Consider the following 20,607-nt stretch of genomic DNA (forward strand, 5'->3'; position numbering starts at 1 on the left):
CAATAAATCTGGCGGGACCGAGTGAAAAATTGAAGAACTGTCAAAAATTTTGAAATGTGCAAACTGTAATATAAATAATGTCATATTCCTTTGCCCATATATTGAGTATATTATGTTTTCGTGTTATTTTTATTGGTGAATGTTGTGTTTATGATATCCTTTAATATTTTTATTACAATCGCGTAGTTTTACATTGCAAAATGTCGAAACGTCAAGCCGAACAGCAGTACAACGAAACTAAGAAGCCGAAGCTTAATTCTTTCCCCAACTCACAGAGTCTACCGTCAACAAACTATGCCGTGAATGCTTCTACAACTCAGAGTAATTATATTTGTTATAACTACCTAACTTTAAATACTTTTTTCTATTACGTTTGCAACCAACCTGTACTTTATCGCGTTTATTTACCTGTACAATTGACATACTATACATAGACATGCCCTAGAGTAAAAAAAATGCACGAAAATGTACCCATAGTTACTAAAGTCTGTTCATTATTATAAGAATTTCCGAATAAGCAAACCAGCCGTTTGATATCCGACGGAGAATAGCCTATTTCACACAAACATGTCATTTAAATCTAAACGGCACGGTAAAATTATAGTGGATTGACATTTATTAGATTCGTTTGTACCTATTTAAATTTGATAAAGTTTAAGTATGTATTTTGTTTTTTTTTATAAAACTCCATAGTAAATGATTTTGATAAAAATATCAATAAAAACGCCCCGGTTAATCGATTGAAATAATATAGCAAAACTTAACAAAAGATATTTTAATGATAATTTTATCAAAATCGTTATTTAAATTCAGCGAGTACTCTCAGGTCAAAATCGACTGGAGATTGGTCGGTCTCATGGTGTACTGGTTATTGCGTTTGCCAGGCATTAAATAAGTAAATAATTGGCAAACGGCAAACCGTAGTATGAAATGGGCCAACTGTGCGATTGTTTTAAGCTTTTAAGTTTTAAGTTTAATACTCGTGAACAAGTATTAACGGATGGAAAGTTACACAATCCTTTTTACAGTGATAATCCAAACGGTTTTTACACGTTTTCATGACACAAGTAGGCATTTTTGTTTCCACAAAAATGATCTAAATATGGTTGAATTGAAGTGCCAATTCAGTGCCCTATGCATCACTGAGTGTGGGTATGGTAATGATAATGAGTGTCATTACTGTATAATAATACCCCGACTCAATGTGGATTTTCCAGCAAGTCGAGGCAAGTTCACAGACATGGGTCGTTCCTGATTGTGTCACTATAAACTTTGTCTCTGTCCCCGATAAATGTACGCACAATGTTATTAAAAAAAAAAAGTGTCATAACTGTATTCTTTTTTTACCTTTGCTAGTGTCATCACTGTATAACATTTTTTACTTTAACTAGTGTCATCACAGCATGACATTTTTTACCTTTGCCAGTGTCATCACTGTACAACATTTTTATAATTTTACTAGTATCATCACTATATAACATTTTTTACCTTTTCTAGTGTCATCACTGTATAACATTTTACACATTTCTAGTGCCGATAAATAATCATTTTGAATTGGATTTTTTAAGATGCCCTGGAAGACGACGACATTTGGGGAGACGAAAACGATGAAATACTTCTCCTCGCGAGCCAAGTCTGCGAGCAAGCCGAACAGTGCGACATGTCATTAATCGCCAACTACACTCTCTGCATGAAGCCGCCGTTAACCTCGACGCAAAAGTCGGTCGTTTTCGAAAAACAAGGAACCTCGCAGACACCAACTTCCGACAATTTTACAAGCGTCTTCAAAAAACCGCCCGCAAAATTCGAACTTAAAACCATGGATAAAAATACGGATGTTTTTGAATTTAGAAGCGAGTTTTCTGCACCTGGGCCATCCCATAAATCAAACAACGTCATAGATGGGCAATTTCAACATTTGATTAAGGAATTGCGTGTTGCCAAGGTTGCCAACGACAAACTGAAGCACGAACACGAAATGTTGACAGACAAGTACCTGCTCAAAGAGGGGGAGGTGTCCATTTTGAGAACGCAAATTAAAAACGCCCAGAATCAGGCGGATTCGGCGAGAATGCAACGTTTGAAAATAGAAGAAAACAAACAGATGGTTTGGAATGAAAAAATGTTGAAATTGGAAAGGGAAAATCAGAGTTTAAAGGCAAAAATTGAATTTAAGGTATGTCGTTTTATTTACAAAAATAATTAGTTTTTGTGCGATTATTTTTTACAACTTTCGATGTGAATTAACTCAACAACAGTGCATTGATGAACTTAATTCGGATTTAGTTATTTGTAATTTTATTCATTTATTTATTTATTTTGACAGCTTACGCCTTTGACAAATTATATAATAATATTGAAAAACAATTATATGTATAAAATGAAACAAAACTCCTGTACACAAGTATAGAAAATATAGATACATTACTACTACTACTACTACTACTACCATCACGCCATTTCTCCGTAGGGGTAGGCAGAGAGAATGGACCGCCACACGTCTATCCTGGCATACAATCCTAGCCTCTTCCACATTCATACATCTTGTCATACATGCCCTTCGGTTCTGTCTGCTTTTGACATGACCAGACTTAAGATTTTGGTTTATCTGATCATGCCACGTCTTCCTTGGTCGTCCTCGTCTAACGTTGCCGTTCATTTTTGCCATATATACTTGTTTTACCATTCTTTCGTCGTCCATTCGTTCTACGTGACCAAACCATCTCAGATACCCTTTCCTTATCTTATCAATTATACTTGTCTCAGATTTACACTCTCGCCTGATTTCATCATTCGTAATCCTGTCATACATTGATTTCCCACACATTCCTCTAAGAGATCGCATTTCAACCGAGTTCACTCGACTTTCATCCTTCCTCTGCCAGTTCCATGTTTCACTTCCCTGCATAAGTGTTGGGACTAAAACTCCGTTTAGATACATAAGATACATAAAATAAATAAAATGATATCAGCAGAAAATAAAGAAATAATAAAGGAAAATTAAACAAAAAATTATAACATAGGTATGCAACAAATTAACAATAAATAAATAGTTTAAATATTAAAAGTATTGAAGTAACAGAGGCGATGTATCATAGCATAAACAGTAAAACAAGTATAACACTTAGTACATTTTTATAATTTAGAAAAGAAGTGATTTAAAAGTAATGATTTTAATTTGTATAAAGATAAATTAAATAAACCTTAGTTACCATGTTTGTCCGCTAACATGTGGAGCCGTGGAATAGGTGAGTATTTGGCATAGTTTGAACTATGCAAATCAACAGCAAAATAAGTATTTTATCTCGTCCCACGCTGTCTCACATAAAAATTCACAAATGATTGTGGTAAGAATTCATTTGAATTTGAAATTATTGCTATAAAAACACTTATTCTGTCTGTAATAAAAAACGTGTGTCAAATAATAAATATTTTCAGGGTTTAGAGGAATCCAATTTGAAGGAAAGGTGCAGATTACTGGAAAATAGCAAAATCAAACTCACGGAACCCGTCGCAGCCACTAGAAACAAATGGCCGAGGTAATGTCTTGGAAGATTTATCATTAAAGCGTCATTTACAATGGATAAGACAATATTGTCTTGTCCCAGCTCCTCGAGCAGCCTCGACCGCGCAGGGCAGAACGTTGGGACAATACAAAAATTAGCAGATAACTGCTGATATTACATGGTTTAGGCAATAGATTTCTCTAGATGCACTGTGTAGCTGCAAGACGTGTTGGGATATTGTAAATCACCCTTGAGGTGATTTTCACAAAAATGGCGCTATATACATTATGCACAATAATAGTAGCTGCTTCAATAGGTAAATGTTATCAACTATTAAATATCTCAATTTAGTAAATGGGGCTTAGAATTCCAACCGACCATGCGCTTAGTAGCTGCAAGACTTGTTGTAATCTAACTTCTATTTTTATCAATTTGTTTTTTATTTAATTTTTAAAAATATCACTTAAAATCTAAACTTCTTTGTCAAATAAAAAAATGTAAATAGGGGCTAGATTTTATATTGTCCATGCGTTCTGTAGCGAGCAGCCTCGACCGCGCAGGGCAGAACGTTGGGACAATACAAAAATTAGCAGATAACTGCTGATATTACATGGTTTAGGCAATAGATTTCTCTAGGTTATGTCAATGCACTATGTAGCTGCAAGACGTGTTGGGAAAAAGCACCCTTGAGGTGATTTTCACGAAAATGGCGCTATATACATTATGCACAATAATAGTAGCTGCTTCAATAGGTAAATGTTATTTATTTATTTATTTATTTTATTAGGTAAACAAACAGTATGTACACATATATTGCCAATTTCTTTGTATATTAGAGTAAGAAACTCATGCACACACCAAAAAAATTGTTTACACTTAATACAATAATTTAAATTATGTTCAATATAATAAATGTAAAAGTAACGAAATGAAAAAATATTTATATAATAATAATGTTAAATGTCTGCTTCTCTCAAAATTTCTATAATTTTTGACCTAAATTTACATACATTGTCACAAAAAATATCAGCCTCAGTAAATATATTGTTATATTGGTCGCATATTCTAGGTATTGTAGATTGTTTAAAATAGTTTGTTGACGCGTTTTCAGTGTAAAACAAAAGATTTTGTCTTGTCGGTCTAGATGGCACCCGGAATGGAAGTCTTTCTAGTAGGTTAGGAGAATCAATTTTGTTATTAATTAATTTGAATAAAAATAACTGGTCCAACATTATTCTTCGATTTTTAAGAGAGTTTATTCCATGGTACTGCATACTTTCAGTATTATTAGAAAGGTTAATGTTTAACCGGTAGTCGACCTGCTTAAAAAATTTTGGTTGGACCCTTTCTAGTCTATTAATACTTACATTATAGTAAGGTGACCAAATAGGAGTACAGTATTCTACCTGTTATCAACTATTAAATATCTCAATTTAGTAAATGGGGCTTAGAATTCCAACCGACCATGCGCTCAGTAGCTGCAAGACTTGTTGTAATCTAACTTCTATTTTTTTAAATTTTATTTTTATTTAATTTTTTAAAATATCACTTAAATCTAAACTTCTTTGTCAAATAAAAAAATGTAAATAGGGGCTAGATTTTATACTGCCCATGCGTTCTGTAGCTTCAAGACGTGCTGGGATACTTATTTACTGTACAGCGCCCTTGAGGAGATTTTCACAAAAACGGCGCTATATAAATTATAATTGGACTGGCACCTGAAGCGTAAGACTGATCAACTCACCTTCATGTAACAAACATGATCAAGATATGCTGCAATTGATTTACCAATGCAGTGCCCTATGCACCATAAGGTGCGGAAAGGGAATGATGATGATGATTTAAATTTGATAATATTTATATTTTTATTTATTTTTTATAAAATTTCGTAGTTGATGACTTTAATAAAAATATCGACTTGGTCAATATATTATTTAAAAAAAGATAAATATTAGCGTTCTTATAATTTTGGTGACCATTTCCAACGAGTTGTAAATAACTCACTATTAGAAAATGGAAATCAATTTGGGGTAGGGTGGGGATTGAACCTCGGACCTCGGATCCGTGAGTCCGCAACACTAGCCTCGGGACCACGACCCGATTCAAATATAATAGTAAAATCTTGTTTCATCTAATTATAGGCAAAATTCATATTAATAACGAACTTTTAATAATTTTAATGTAATAAATAAATCATTAAACATAGTTTTATTCGCAAATAATCTTAATGGCGTACTGTGTTTGCTTTCGAAATAATTCGTAGTATTTTTTATTTTCTTTTGAATTTACATTTATTATTTACTATTCATTTTATGTTCGAGAATCTTTTTTAACTTACTGTGATGCTACTTGTGAAAACCTGTAATTAGCTTATTGGTTATTTGTTTTGTTATATATATAAGATAATTATAGCTGTTGGTTATCCAAATAAATATTTTATACGTTATTTAAGTTAAGGTAAAAATCCTGGAAAAGAAAATTGACTGGAGATTAGTCGGTCTCATGGTGTACTGGTTATTGCATTTGCCAGGCATTAAATTAGTAAATAATTGTAAAACAATAAATATCGATCCACTGTATTATATTTCATCATGCCGCGTAGATTTTTTCCGTGGAGTAAAATAGGCCAATCATGCGATATCACGCAGTAGGCTCGTAGTTTGCACGTGCACAGCGGTCCAGTCTCCGTGAATGTACGGTAGTATTTTTTTTGCTCTTGAATTTATCGACATTAAAAATATCACAAAACCTTTTATATTCCAGTTTCAGTCAAAAGATGAATACATCGAAGATGGATGTCAGCGAGGTGAAACATAATGTGACGGACGGAGCAACTCAGACGGATGTTGCAAGACTTCTCCGACTCAAAACTAACACTGTTTGTCGTAAGTGTATAAAATATCCTCCTTCTTCTTTCCTTCCCATCCCCTCTCCTCTCTTCATAGTATAGTGTTAATTTTTTTATTTTGCTAATCTTTGTTTTTAATTTTTGTATAAAATTGTTAGCTTCAATATGTCCATGTATTTATAATTTTCTCAAACTGAACGGTTTGGGTAGTTAGGAAGAAATTGCCTTAAGGCAATATGCCCGCCCTTATATGTATATATATTGTAAAAAAAAAAGCAAAGTCAATTTGTTTAAATATTTCTTAGGCTTTTATAAATGTAAGCTGATTTCCGTATTTTTTTTAAATTTTTTTTTTTATTTAATTATTCACACTCTTTATCAAAATACAATTCCATGTTCACTTTGCCCAGCTAACAAGGGTACATACCCCGTTCCAAGCTAGGCAATTACATTTTAATATATTATAATAGTTAACAAATTAATATAGAGCACAGACAAACAAAATATAAACTTATTCGGATACACATTTTGATTCATATACATACAGACATACACATATATACACACATATATATAAATATACACATGTACATACACACACACGTACATACACCCATGCGCATACACATACATACATTCATAAAAACATAGACAATTTATTTATGCGAAACTTCATGGTTGTCATCTATAAATATTTTATTTTTTTAATTATTCCTTATTTTTTATATTTTATTTTTGACATCCAGTAAGGTTCTCCAATCCGTGGCATGCATCAACTTTTCTGACTCCCTACGACCAATGTCATGAAAGAGCGAGGTCAACACCTTCCGCAACTTGACAACACTCCCGTCTTTCCACGATTCTGGCAAAAGGTTATGGACCTTTTTGCCCACGTAATAGTGTTGTCTCGATGCCAGAACAGTGTTGACCCCTTCACTTAGTATCAGATCCCTATTAGAGTATCTTGTATTATAATTGTGGTTGACGCTTGGGTAAATGTCTCTATTTATGCGTGTAACCACAACCGTTCTCAATATAGTATACTGTTGAATAATATTCAGTGCTCTGAATTGTTTGAAGAGCAAGTCACTTGGATAGCGAAATGTTTGTTTAAAAATTACTTGGATTAAAGATTTCTGTGCAATTGCTACAGGTTCAATAGCGGTATTGTAAATTGTTTCTTTTTAATTATTTTCAGATAAATAAATACAAAATAGTTTACATGTTTAATTACAAAATTATTGTAACTTGACAACACTCCCATCTTTCCACGATTCTGGCAAAAGGTTATGGACCTTTTTGTCTACATTATAGTGGATATTTCTATAATTTGATCTTTAAAACTAAGTTTAGAATCTATTATGACCCCTAAGTAATTTACTTGTTCTAAATTTTCACGTTTGCACAAAGTATTAGGTATGCACAAATGAATCCTGAGTGAAAAATTTTCTTGTTCTGTTTTTTTTGTGATACTGAAGCAGATGAATTTGTTTTTTTAAATATTTAAGGTGAGTAAATTATTTACATTAGGTGCGGAAAGGTAACGATGAATGAATGACAGATTTGAATTGTTTTCATTTTTCATTTTTAGGGTACCCGATTCTCGAAGAAGTTCCAAAAGACATTTTCCACCACACAACTTCTAAAGAAATGCCGATCGTGTTCAGTTCGAACAAAGAATCTCTCTTCGTGGAACATTCCAGCTTTTCGTCCATAAGGAAAAGGATTTTGAATGAGTTCGGTAATAGAAAATATACGAACCGAGTGCCAGAAATAACGGAGACGAACATGGACTTTACTAGTGTCTATGGCGATATTTCAAAATTGATGGAGATTCCGGAAGATGAATTGAATAGAAGATTTGCAATTCAACATTCATTAAAGGTTCGACTAAATGTTATCATTAAATTAAAAAAACATACTTGAATAATAAATAGTATCTACCAGTGGCGCCCCATCCCTGATGTATGGGAGCGAAGTATGGACTTGGAAAAACAGGGATGAAAGTAAGCTGAATGCTGTCGAAATGCGATCTCTCAGGCGAATGTGTGGTAAAACTATGTACGATAGATGCACAAATGTCGAGATCCGTACATTATTATGTAAGGCTGAGACAAGTATTATCGACAAAATCAAGAAAGGAGCTCTGCGCTGGTTTGGACATGTAGAACGAATGGACAGCGAGAGAACGGCTAAGAATATTTACAATGCGAATGTTGATGGATGCAGAAATAGAGGAAGACCGAGAAAGACATGGCATGACCAAATCCAACAAATACTTAAAGATGGACATGTCTAAAGTCGGAATAATCGGCGCGCGTGCATGAGAAGATGTATGAATGTAGAGGAAGCGAGATCTGTATGCAAAGATAGAGTGTTGTGGCGTTCTATCCTCTCTGCCTACCCTTACGGGGAAACGGCGTGATGGTTTGTTTGTTGTTGTTTTTACCAGTGGCGAACCGTGATTTATTTTATATGGGCGAAATGGTGAATGTTACACTGTGTGTAAAGTGGCCACTTAAATCAGCCAATGACAGGTCGTAAGCCCTGTAGATGCCTAGACTTCTATATTCCCTTCTCTAAAATGTTCTTCATCTCTGTTGTAGTATGATAATATTAACAGCTCCCCAGGGAATTGAATCCAGTCCTTGTCTACAAAATTTGGACAAACTCAAAATATTGTATATAATTAAAAATAATAACAATCACTGTTTACTAACAAAAAATACGGTTTCTTTATTCTACTACATGGTTTAGGCAATAGATTTCTCTAGATTATGTCAATGCGCTATGTAGCTGCAAGACGTGTTGGGATATTGTAAAGCGCCCTTGAAGTGATTTTCACAAAAATGGCGCTTTATACATTATCCACAATAATAGTAGCTGCTTCAATAGGTAAATATTATCAACTACTAAATATCTCAATTAAATCAATGGGGTCTATAATTCCAACCGTCCATGCACTCAGTAGCTGCAAGACTTGTTGTAATCTTACTTCTATTTTAATAAATTTGTTTTTTATATAGTTTTTTAAAATATCACTTAAACTCTAAACTTTATTGTCACATAAAATAAAATAAAGAAATGCAAATAGGGGCTAGATTACTTAATGTCCATGCGCTCTGTAGCTGCAAGACGTGCTGTAATCTAGCTCCTATATATCATAATTGGAGACGAGGAATTAGAATCCCAATCGTCCAAGGGCTCTGTAGCTGCAAGACGTGCTGGGATATTTATTTATTGTACAGCGCCCTTGAGGTGATTTTCACAAAAATTGTGCTTTTTAAATTATACAAAAATATAAATATATATATAGTCTGCCTTACTAGGTACAACCTGTTTTTAGGCAGACATTTTTATGCAAAGTAAACAATAACATAACTCAACATTATCAAGATACTCAAGATTATGTCCAAATGCTTGCAGACTGGCTGGATTTCCTCCCTAGGGAGTTGTCCATTTGGACATAATCAAACATTGTTGAATTACTACCTGGTAAAAGAAGAAGTATAAAAATTTGAAAATTGTTTTCAGGCGTTGCCTAGTGGGTGATTTGGTTCAGCCGGATGAATCTCACCCGCGCGATAAAGGTTTCAGCTCTTTTACTTCACAAAAGTCAACAGATGGAAGAGTTGAGGAAATGTGGATGTTCAAATATGGGCAGAATGGTAAAATGTTACACAATGTGTAAAGTGGCCACTTAAACCAGCCAATAACAGGTCATAAGCCCTGTAAATGCCTAGACGTCCATATACCTTCTCAATAATGTTTTCCCTCTCTGTTGAAATAAATTTAAATATGAATAACATAACTACCCACTAGTCGATTCTGTTCTATTCTGTCTGCCTACCCCTACGAAGAAATGGTGCGATAGTTCGCCTATGTGTTGTAAAAAAAAAATGAAAACTTGTAGTTTTTCTTATGTCTAAATTTATTTATTTATTTATTTATTAACGGACATTGTCCATGTATACAATTTATAAGGTTTAAATATTACAATAAAAGAATAGTTTAAAACATTTAAAGAAAAAAGAAAGAAGCATTGACAAACATAAGGGACATCGAGACAAGATCTGGACTATTTATGTAGTGCTCGTTTAAATCGTTGTAAACTTAAACCAAAAAAGTCCAGATCCTGTCTTGAGTTAACAATACGACAAAGGCGGGTCATTGGAGAATTTAGGCCATAGTTTGTTCTATGCTGATCGATGAACAGTACTTCATTGTTTCTCAATCTACGAGTCGGGATATTGAATTTTACTTGTCCCAGTAATGATTAAATTTAGCAATTAATTTATCGGTTGAATTTCACAGATCCTCCTCATCGCCCGGGAATATCTATCGAGGACTTTGAAACAATTGGAGGGCCTGGCCGGCAAAGTCACATCGCAAACACTTAGAGAAATGGATGAAAAATATTTAGAGATCATGGCGCTACCTCCTGACACAATCCATAAAAGAGAATTGTTCAACCAAAGGTTTTTATTAAGTTTTTATTCATCAAGCAACTAGATTAACTCGTTTTTAATTTTATCTATTTATGATCAATCTTTATTCTCATCTTTCACTAAACTTAATATTTATTATTACCTAAATAGATTTTACACACTTATTTTATATAATTTATGAAAGATGGTGGAGTTCTATAATTGAGAATATATACGAATTCATAAGCCCTGTAAATGCCTAGATTTCCATTTACCTTCTCAAAAATGTTTTCCCTCTCTGTTGCAACAAATTGAGACCACAAAAAGACATTACACCGATGGTGAAATCAACACTATTTTCTTTCAGACCCTGGAGTAAAAATGAGCAAGCCATCGATGCCAGGCGCCTATTGGCCGTCGCGGCGACGGTTTGTGACCGAGTTACGGTTGTCCCCGACCTTGTTTTCGGTCTCCATAATACAGAGGACTTGAACACGTACATATCGGAAGATTTCGTTAAAACATTGCCGTTTTACAATGCCTATGATAAAAGAAAAGATGACTCGGACGGCCTCATCGATCTTTTTATCGCCATCCTTAAGAAGATCGGATATATTGTGAGTATTTGAAAATCTCGTTTGCCTAGCATTCTGGATAGATCCAAAATACACATTTGTTCATATGGCCATTTTCACTGATAATTCGGCCTCGTGGTGTAATGGTCAGCACGTTTGCCTACCATGCAAGAGGTTTCGGGTTCGATTCCCGACATGGCGGTTACGAAATATTTATTTAAAAGGGTGTTTTCACACTAGAACATGTCATAGTCCCTGGACTGGTACCTGAAGCGTAAGGCTAATCATATTACCTTCATGTAACAAAAATTATCAAGATACGCTGCGATTGGTGTACCAATACAGTGCCCTATGCACCATTAGGTGCGGAATAGGAATGGGAATGTGGGTGAGATTCATCCGGCTACTTCTTATTCTAGTTAGTTTAATCAACTTTCGAAAATTAGAATTTAATGTAAAAATTAGAATTTAATTTGAAATTTCGAATTTAATTTAAAAAATCGAATTTAATTTAAAAAATCGAATTTAATTTAAAAATTCGAATTAAAATAAAATAAATCGAATTTAATTTCAAAAATTCGAATTTAATTTAAAAATCGAATTTAATTTAAAAATTCGAATAAAAATAAAATATATCGAATTTAATTTAAAAATTCGAATTTAATTTAAAAATCGAATTTAATTTAAAAATTCGAATTAAAATAAAATATATCGAATTTAATTTAAAAAATCGAATTTAATTTAAAGAAGAATTTTATTTGAAAATTTGAATTTAATGTAAAAATTAGAATTTAATTTGAAATTTCGAATTTAATTTAAAAAATCGAATTTAATTTAAAAATTCGAATTTAATTTAAATATCGAACTTAATTTAAAAATTCGAATTAAAATGAAATATATCGAATTTAATTTAAAAATTCGAATTTAATTTAAAAATCGAATCTTATTTGAAAATTCGAATTTAATGTAAAAATTAGAATTTAATATGAAATTTCGAATTTAATTTTAAAAAATCGAATTTAATTTAAAAATTCGAATTTAATTTAAAAATCGAATTTAATTTAAAAATCGAATTTAATTAAATAAATCGAACCTAATTTAAAAATTCGAATTTAAATTAAAAAATCGAATTTAATTTAAAAATAGAATTTAATTTAAAAATCGAATTTAATTTAAAAATACGAATTTAATTCAAAAATTCGAAATTAATTTAAAATTTCGAATTTAATTTAAAAAATTCAATTTAATTTAAAAATCGAATTTAATTTAAAAATTCGAATTTAAATAAAAATTTCGAATTTAATTTAAAAAATTGAATTTAATTTGAAAATTCGAATTTAATTTGAAGATTCGAAATTTATTTCAAAGTTTGAATTTAATTTCAATATTCGAATTTAATTTCAAAATTCTAGACGCTATTTAAGAGTTGTAAATAATTCACTACTAAAAAATGGTAATCGTGTTTGGGTAGAGTGGGGTTCGAACCTCGGACCTCTAATCTGTGAGTCCGCAACGCTAGCCACGGGACCACAGCCAAATTCAAATAATATAGTAAAACTAAACAAAAGATATTTTAATGATAATTTTATCAAAAACATTTTTTTAACTCAGCGAGTACTCAGGTAAAAATCCAGCAAAAGAAAATCGACTGGAGATTAGTCGGTCTCAAGGTGTTTGGTGGTTTGGTGATTCGCCTTTCTTTCTTCGTCTGTTGATCCTTTTTTCGATTTCAGAGCTGTTCTCATTCGTACCCCGGCCTCCTGACGGCGATGGCCACGGTCGTCAACCGGAGCATAGACAAAATACAAAATAAAGAAATCGTCTATGACAAGATATTTGAATTCGTAAAAGAAATGGTGTTCCTGCGACCCGGCGTTGTGGCGTTAACAGAAATATTGAACCTGATACAATATTTATCGCCGAGCAGAACGTTCCTTCAGAGATTTTGTAATAATTCAGACGCCAACAACATGGAGCTGGATTATTCCCAAGGCGTGGCCATGTACAATTCTGGTAAGTTTTTATTTATTTATTTTAAAGAAACAAACAGTCGACAATGATATAATAGCGTAAAAAAGATACGGCTTAAAGACAGACCAGCAAAGTTTCTAAATAAAAATCATACATATCAAATTGTGGTACAATAAAAGGATGTGTTTGTGTGTATTTGTATGAGAGTAAGTGTAGAGGTGAGTTTGTGTGTATTTGTGTGGGAGTAAGTGTTCAGGTGTGTAAGTATGAGCATCGTTAAACAGCAAGTGGGATCGTATCGCAGCCAGAAAGAATGAGTCCTGATTTATTTTTAAATAAATTAAGGGGCGTATTAAATATATCAATAGATGGAAAAAAAGCATTATAGTTAGAGCAAGAACGATAGAGGAAAGAGTGTTGCGCATTTTGTTTTTTGGAATTATTTGCATCAAATTTGGCATCGGGAAGCGATGCTCGGTTGCTAGAGCCGCTATTTTTTATTTAACTTTTTGTACATAATGTTATTTGTACATTGGCGGGCTTATTGCCAAATGGCAATTTCTTCCAACCAACCAATAAAATAAAAGTTTTATTTTTATGTTCTTTTTCTAATGTTCGTAAATGACATTACATCCTGTTTCCGTGATGTCGAAGTTTTGCTTTTTGCGGACGATATTGAAATATTAAAAAAAATATCGGACATTTATCATTGTGAAACTCTGCAATCAAATATTAATAATTTGTATAATTGGTGTAAAAAAAATAATTTATTTCTTAATATTAAAAAATGCACAATTATGACATTCTGCCGCAACAGGAATCCCATCGTTTTCACGTATAAAATAAATTCTTCACCATTAGAAAAAGTTACAGAGATGACAGACTTAGGTATTCTTTTTGACGAAAAACTGAGTTTTATTAAACACACAAAACATTACAAATAAGAGCATGAGAACCTTGGGATTTTTGCTGCGAACGATACGGGATTTTGAGTCTATAAACATAATGAAAACATTGTATATTGCCCTAGTGCGAAGTCAACTCGAGTATAACCCAGTTATATGGTCACCGCATTACAGGGTTCATGTTAAGGACATCGGAAGAGTTCAGCATAAATTTTTGCGTTTTATCAATTTTAAATTAAGTATACCGATTGAATACATAAATTACTCATACTTAAATGATTATTTAAACATCCAAACATTAGAAAACAGACGAAAATTAAATGACTCGCTTTTTTTGTTTAAAATAATAATGTCGATGTTCGATTGTTGTGAACTTATCAATTTGATTAATGTGCGAGTGCCTGGTCGGGTTACCCGATGTAACACTCTGTTCTACTGCGGTCCATCGTCGACCAATTACAGCGCGAATTCGCCAGTAATGCGGATGCATGTACTCGCCAACCAATATGCTAACAACATCGATGTCTTTAGCGTGAGTCTTGTAAATTTTAAATATCAATGTATATGTTCCTTATCAAATAGAACTCAATATTCTGTTCATATTGTATTTCATAACATTATGTACCTGGCTGCTTTAAACCTTTAACTGTATTTTTTTAGCTTATTAAAAAAATATATATATATATATATATATATTGTTATAATTTTATTTTAATTTATTATATAAATAAAACACGAGTGATACTTTAATCCACAAATTTGGAATATCCAGTGACCGGTTTCATCGCTTTCGCGACATCTTCGAGACTGGTATCTTTATTAAAGAGTTAAATGTATTTATACAGAACAGAGGTAAGGATAGATAATTCAAAGTTATATGTAAGTAAATTAAATAAAGTTATTTTTATCTTAAGGATCATTATCAACAAATTTTCTGTGGGTTAACTAATGAATTGATATAATGCTATTTTAATTAATTTTTTTTAATACAATGCTTGAAACACAAATCAACATTAATATATAAAATCAGCTTTAAAACTAAAAGAAAACGAAGATAAACCTAATTATTAACATTGACATTTTACAACAGAGATGAAGAACATTTTAAAGAAGGTAATATAGAAGTCAAGGCATCTACAGGGCTTATGACCTGTCATTGGCTGGTTTAAGTGGCCACTTTACACACTGTGTAACGTTCACCATTCTGCCCATATTTGAACATCTATATTACTTCAATTCTTTCATATGTTGATGTTTGTGAAGTTAAAGAGCTGAAACCTTTATTTATGCGAGTGAGATTCATATCATAGAATTATTTCACCTACATACTAGGCAATGCCTGAAACTTTAATGCATCTTCATGGACCAGGTCCTTTATCAACAATATTTTGAGTTTGTCCAAATTTTTGTAGACAGCGACTGGATTCAACCCCCTAGGGAGCTGTTAAAATTAACATATTACAACAATATGTTAATTTAATAATGGAGAACATTTTAGGGAAGGGAATATTAGGAATCTACAGGGCTTATGACCTGTCATTGGCTGGTTTAAGTGGCCACTTTCATCTGATTCAACTGTTGATGTTTGTGAAGTTTGTGAAAGAATTGAAGGAATGTAGATGTTCAAATATGGGCAGAATGGTGAACGTTACACGGTGTGTAAAGTGGCCACTTAAACCAGCCAATGACTGTAGACGCCTAGACTTCTATATTACCTTCTTTAAAATGTTCTTCATCTCTGTTGTAATATGTTAATATTTACATATGCATCGTGATTTGATATCTCTTTCTTTCAAATTGTTATGGGGCAATGCAATATTTGCTATATCTTTGATGCAGCTAGTATAGGAATAACGTGTCTATTTATTATACGTCAGTGGTTAAAAGCGTACAAATGACACAGAGAGGAAGATCAAATGACACTCTCTTTCATACGTAATAATTTGATGTAACATCTTGCAGATACGTGCTTCCTCCAAGTGCTGTGTTGCCAGGTGGAAATCTGGGCCGTGAAGCTCACAACCATGTCTCACATACAAAGGTTATTCAGTCTCGCGCAGAGCATGTTGGATCTGTGCCACAGCTCCAGTCACCAGTCTGTCACGTGGGCGTATTTGCACCAGGAAAACAGGTATGACGAGTTCACTGGCATGTCTCATGTACGCGTGTTATTCTGTCTCACGCAGAGTTCAAATTTACACCTGGAATATCTGTGTATGCCAAGTTAAAATACAAAACTGACAAAAGGATGCCGTTAATGATGTTTAAGTTACAATAATATTACTGGCTTTACTTTCAACCAAGTTACAATAATGTTACTGGCTTTATTTCCAACCAAGTTACAATAATAATACTAGTTTTTCTCAAACCAAGTGACAATAATTTTACTGGCTTTACTTTCAACCAAGTTACAATAATATTACTTGCTTTATTTCCAACCAAGTTACAATAATAATACTAGTTTTACTCAAGCCAATTTACAATAATATTACCGGTTTTTCTCAAGCCAAGTGACAATAATATTACTGGCTTTATTTTCAACCAAGTTACAATAATGTTACTGGCTTTATTTTCAACCAAGTTACAATAATGTTACTGGCTTTATTTCCAACCAAGTTACAATAATAATACTAGTTTTTCTCAAACCAAGTGACAATAATTTTACTGGCTTTACTTTCAACCAAGTTACAATAATATTACTTGCTTTATTTCCAACCAAGTTACAATAATAATACTAGTTTTACTCAAGCCAATTTACAATAATATTACCGGTTTTTCTCAAGCCAAGTGACAATAATATTACTGGCTTTATTTTCAACCAAGTTACAATAATGTTACTGGCTTTATTTCCAACCAAGTTACAATAATAATACTAGTTTTTCTCAAACCAAGTGACAATAATTTTACTGGCTTTACGTTCAACCAAGTTACAATAATATTACTTGCTTTATTTCCAACCAAGTTACAATAATAATACTAGTTTTACTCAAGCCAATTTACAATAATATTACCGGTTTTTCTCAAGCCAAGTGACAATAATATTACTGGCTTTATTTTCAACCAAGTTACAATAATGTTACTGGCTTTATTTTCAACCAAGTTACAATAATGTTACTGGCTTTATTTCCAACCAAGTTACAATAATATTACTGGTTTTTCTCAAGCCAATTTACAATAATATTACTGGTTTTTCTCAAGCCAAGTGACAATAATATTACTGGCTTTACTTTCAACCAAGTTACAATAATATTACTGGTTTTTCTCAAGCCAAGTGACAATAATATTACTGGCTTTACTTGCAACCGAGTTACAATAATACTACTGGCTTTATTTCCAACCAAGTTACAATAATAATACTAGTTTTACTCAAGCCAATTTACAATAATATTACTGGTTTTTCTCTAGCCAAGTTACAAGAAATGAACTTATTTCAGGTGCTCCTGTTCTGTGCGTATATTCCAATGCCTTATGGTGATTCTACACAGATGCGCTCGCCTCTACGTGTCCTACAGTCAATACATAGCCGGTAAATTGCTTTTTATTTTATAACCGTACATTCTCAGATACTGAACCGCGTGCACGTGCAAACCACGAGCCCACTGCGTGATATCGCATGATTAGCCCATTTCACACCATAGCAAAAATCTACACGGTATGATAAAATACAATACGTTGAATCGATATTTATTGTTAAACAATTATTTATTTATTTAATGCCTGGCAAACGCAATAACTAGTACACCATGAGACTGACTAATCTCCAGTCAATTTCCTTTTGTAGGATTTTTACCTAAAGTACTCGCTAAATTTAAATAACTATTTTGACAAAATTATCATTAAAATCTCTTTTGTTAAGTTTTACCATTTTATTTAAATCGGGTTGTGATCTCGTGGCTAGTGTTGCGGACTCACAGATCGGAGGTCTGAGGTTCGAATCCCAATCTACCCCAACTTGATTTCCATTTTCTAATAGTGAGTTATTTACAACTCGTTGAAAATGGTCCTCAAAATTGAAATATTTTGGTAAATTGTAAGAATGCTATTTTTTTTTTGTGTAATATATAACCGATTATTGATATTTTTTGCCAAGGGAGATTTATAAAAAAATATGTATGTATTATCAAATTTAAATAGGCACAAACGAATCTAATAAATGTCCATCCACTATAATTTTTAATTTGTAAATAACCAAATACACGATTTTTCCTTTAGTCCACTCCTGCCTAGTTTTGAAAATCGTATCCATCTCACTTCACACTTCCCATCTTTACAAGAACAACATGACAAAAAGGCTTAACTTATTAGCTCCGTATGTTTCGAAGTAATATTTAGTAATCACTGTTAAAATAAAAAAGGATAAGATCCACTAGTTAAGTATACCTTGATAAAGAAGCTTGTGTAGCTTTGAAACCGGGCTGTAGGAAAAATAATGAGTGTTTAAAAACAACAATGTTTTGAGTATGTTCAAATGTTTGTAGATCTAAATTTGTTGCAACAGAGAGGGAAAAGCGCCTCAAAAAGGGAATATGTGAGTCTAGGCATTTACAGGGCATATGACCTGTCATTGGCTGGTTTAAGTGGCCACTTTACACACAGTGTAACATTCACCATTTTGCCTGTGTTTAAACATCCAAACGCCTCGAAAAGGGAATATGTGAGTCTAGGCATTTACAGGGCATATGACCTGTCATTGGCTGGTTTAAGTGGCCCCCTTACACACTGTGTAACATTCACCATTCTGCCTATGTTTAAACATCCAAACGCCTCGAAAAGGGAATATGGAAGTCCAGGCATTTACAGGGCTTATGACCTGTCATTCGCTGGTTTAAGTGGCCACTTTACACACTGTGATTGTTATTCACCATTCTGCCTATGTTTAAACACCTACATTTTATATGCTTTTGATTTTTATAATATTTTTTTGCAATTCCCTTTTATATGATCCGTGTATGTCCAGATGAGAATCTTCGCAAGCGTCTCATCAGTGTGCTGAGGGGCTCCCTGCTGCTGCTGGTGTCGTGTGACCACCAAGGCCCGCCTTCCGGGGACTTCCTGCAGTTCCTGCACATCGTCAGCTGCGTCTCCGACGGTCTGAACCTCAAGGACGAGCATCGTGAGTAGGCGGGAGAAAAATAATAATCTCCTCATCTTTTCTATCCGTACTGAACTGGTGCAACCACATCGCATCTTAATATTTTTTAAACAGTGTTTTGAGTTTGTCAAAATTTTTGCAGACAAGAACTGGATTCAACCCCCTAGGGAGCTTATAATATTAATATTAATTAACACATTACAACAGAAATGGAGAATATTTTAGAGAACGGAATATTAGGCATCACAGGGCTTATGACCTGTCATTGGCTGGTATAAGTGGCCTATATTTGAACATCTATATTCCTTATAGATGTTCAAATATGGGCAGAATGGTGACTGTTACACAGCGTGTAAAGTGGCCACTTAAACCGGCCAATGACTGGTCATAAGCTCTGTAGATGCCTAGACTTCTATATTACCCTCTCTAAAATGTTCTCCATCTCTTTTGTAATATGTTGAAATTAATATTTTTTGTTATGAACACGCTTGTAAAATTGACACTGGAAAAGTGTTAAATGTTATGCAGTGATGACAGTAACAAAACTGTTATAGTGATGACACTAGCTAAAGTAAAAAATTGTTATACAGTGATGACACTAGCTAAAGTAAAAATTGTTATACAGTGATGACACTAGCTAAAGTAAAAATTGTTATACAGTGATGACACTAGCTAAAGTAAAAATTGTTATACAGTGAGGACACTAGCTAAAATGTTCTCCATGTTTCCGCACCTGATAGTGCATAAGGCACTGCATTGGTAATCCAAATGCAGCTTATTTTGATCATGTGTTACATGAAGGTAGGGTGATCAGTACTACGCTTCAGGTGCCAGTCTAGAAACATTGAAACATTGCAGTTTAAACAACTTTCAAAATCAATATTTCACATCCACGCTGTCAGGAATCGAACCCGGGACCTCGAGAACGGTAGGCAAACGCGCTAACCACTACACAATGAGGCGAACTTATCTCCACTATCTTATCTATTTAGGATTTTTACTTGAGAGCAGCATCGAGTCGAAAACACTCGCCCAGAGTTTTGGTTCTATTTCTCACACAGAACTGTATTTTTCCTCCGTCCGGACGCATAAAAAGTACTTTGGTAGTAGAAAATAATAATTGATTTTTATATTTCTGTATTTTCAGGAGAGGCCTTGGATGTTCTGAACTCTAACATATGTCCCCCACCCGAGGAACTGGAGGCACCCTCAGAGGAAGCTACCCACATATGGGAAGACAGTTTCCGAAACTTCTTCATCACAGACTGACCGCCAACCCTCCA

At 33.3% G+C, this 20,607-nt stretch overlaps 1 protein-coding gene across 1 annotated transcript; it reads left to right on the forward strand.

Moving 5' to 3' along the window:
* The first annotated feature begins 10 nt into the window (after window positions 1–10).
* Window positions 11–20,607, forward strand: mus304 (mutagen-sensitive 304). Its single transcript, XM_088241963.1, has 12 exons — window positions 11–321; window positions 1,569–2,176; window positions 3,439–3,539; window positions 6,270–6,391; window positions 7,946–8,238; window positions 10,669–10,832; window positions 11,149–11,398; window positions 13,090–13,369; window positions 16,195–16,363; window positions 17,667–17,758; window positions 19,190–19,345; window positions 20,472–20,607. The coding sequence occupies exons 1-12, from the start codon at window positions 201–203 to the stop codon at window positions 20,591–20,593; spliced, it is 2,478 nt and encodes an 825-aa protein (XP_088098089.1). The 5' UTR covers window positions 11–200; the 3' UTR covers window positions 20,594–20,607.

Source organism: Micrasema longulum, unplaced genomic scaffold (assembly GCF_059751315.1).
Source record: "Micrasema longulum isolate JH-2025_06_02 unplaced genomic scaffold, ASM5975131v1 h1tg003209l, whole genome shotgun sequence".
Classification (NCBI taxonomy): domain Eukaryota; kingdom Metazoa; phylum Arthropoda; class Insecta; order Trichoptera; family Brachycentridae; genus Micrasema; species Micrasema longulum.

Coding starts and splice junctions, on each gene's coding strand:
- mus304 (XM_088241963.1), top strand. CDS start 201: ATGTCGAAACGTCAAGCCGAACAGCAGTACAACGAAACTAAGAAGCCG. Junction 11,399..13,089: donor TTAAGAAGATCGGATATATT/GTGAGTATTTGA, acceptor TTTCGATTTCAG/AGCTGTTCTCATTCGTACCC. Junction 16,364..17,666: donor TATTTGCACCAGGAAAACAG/GTATGACGAGTT, acceptor AACTTATTTCAG/GTGCTCCTGTTCTGTGCGTA.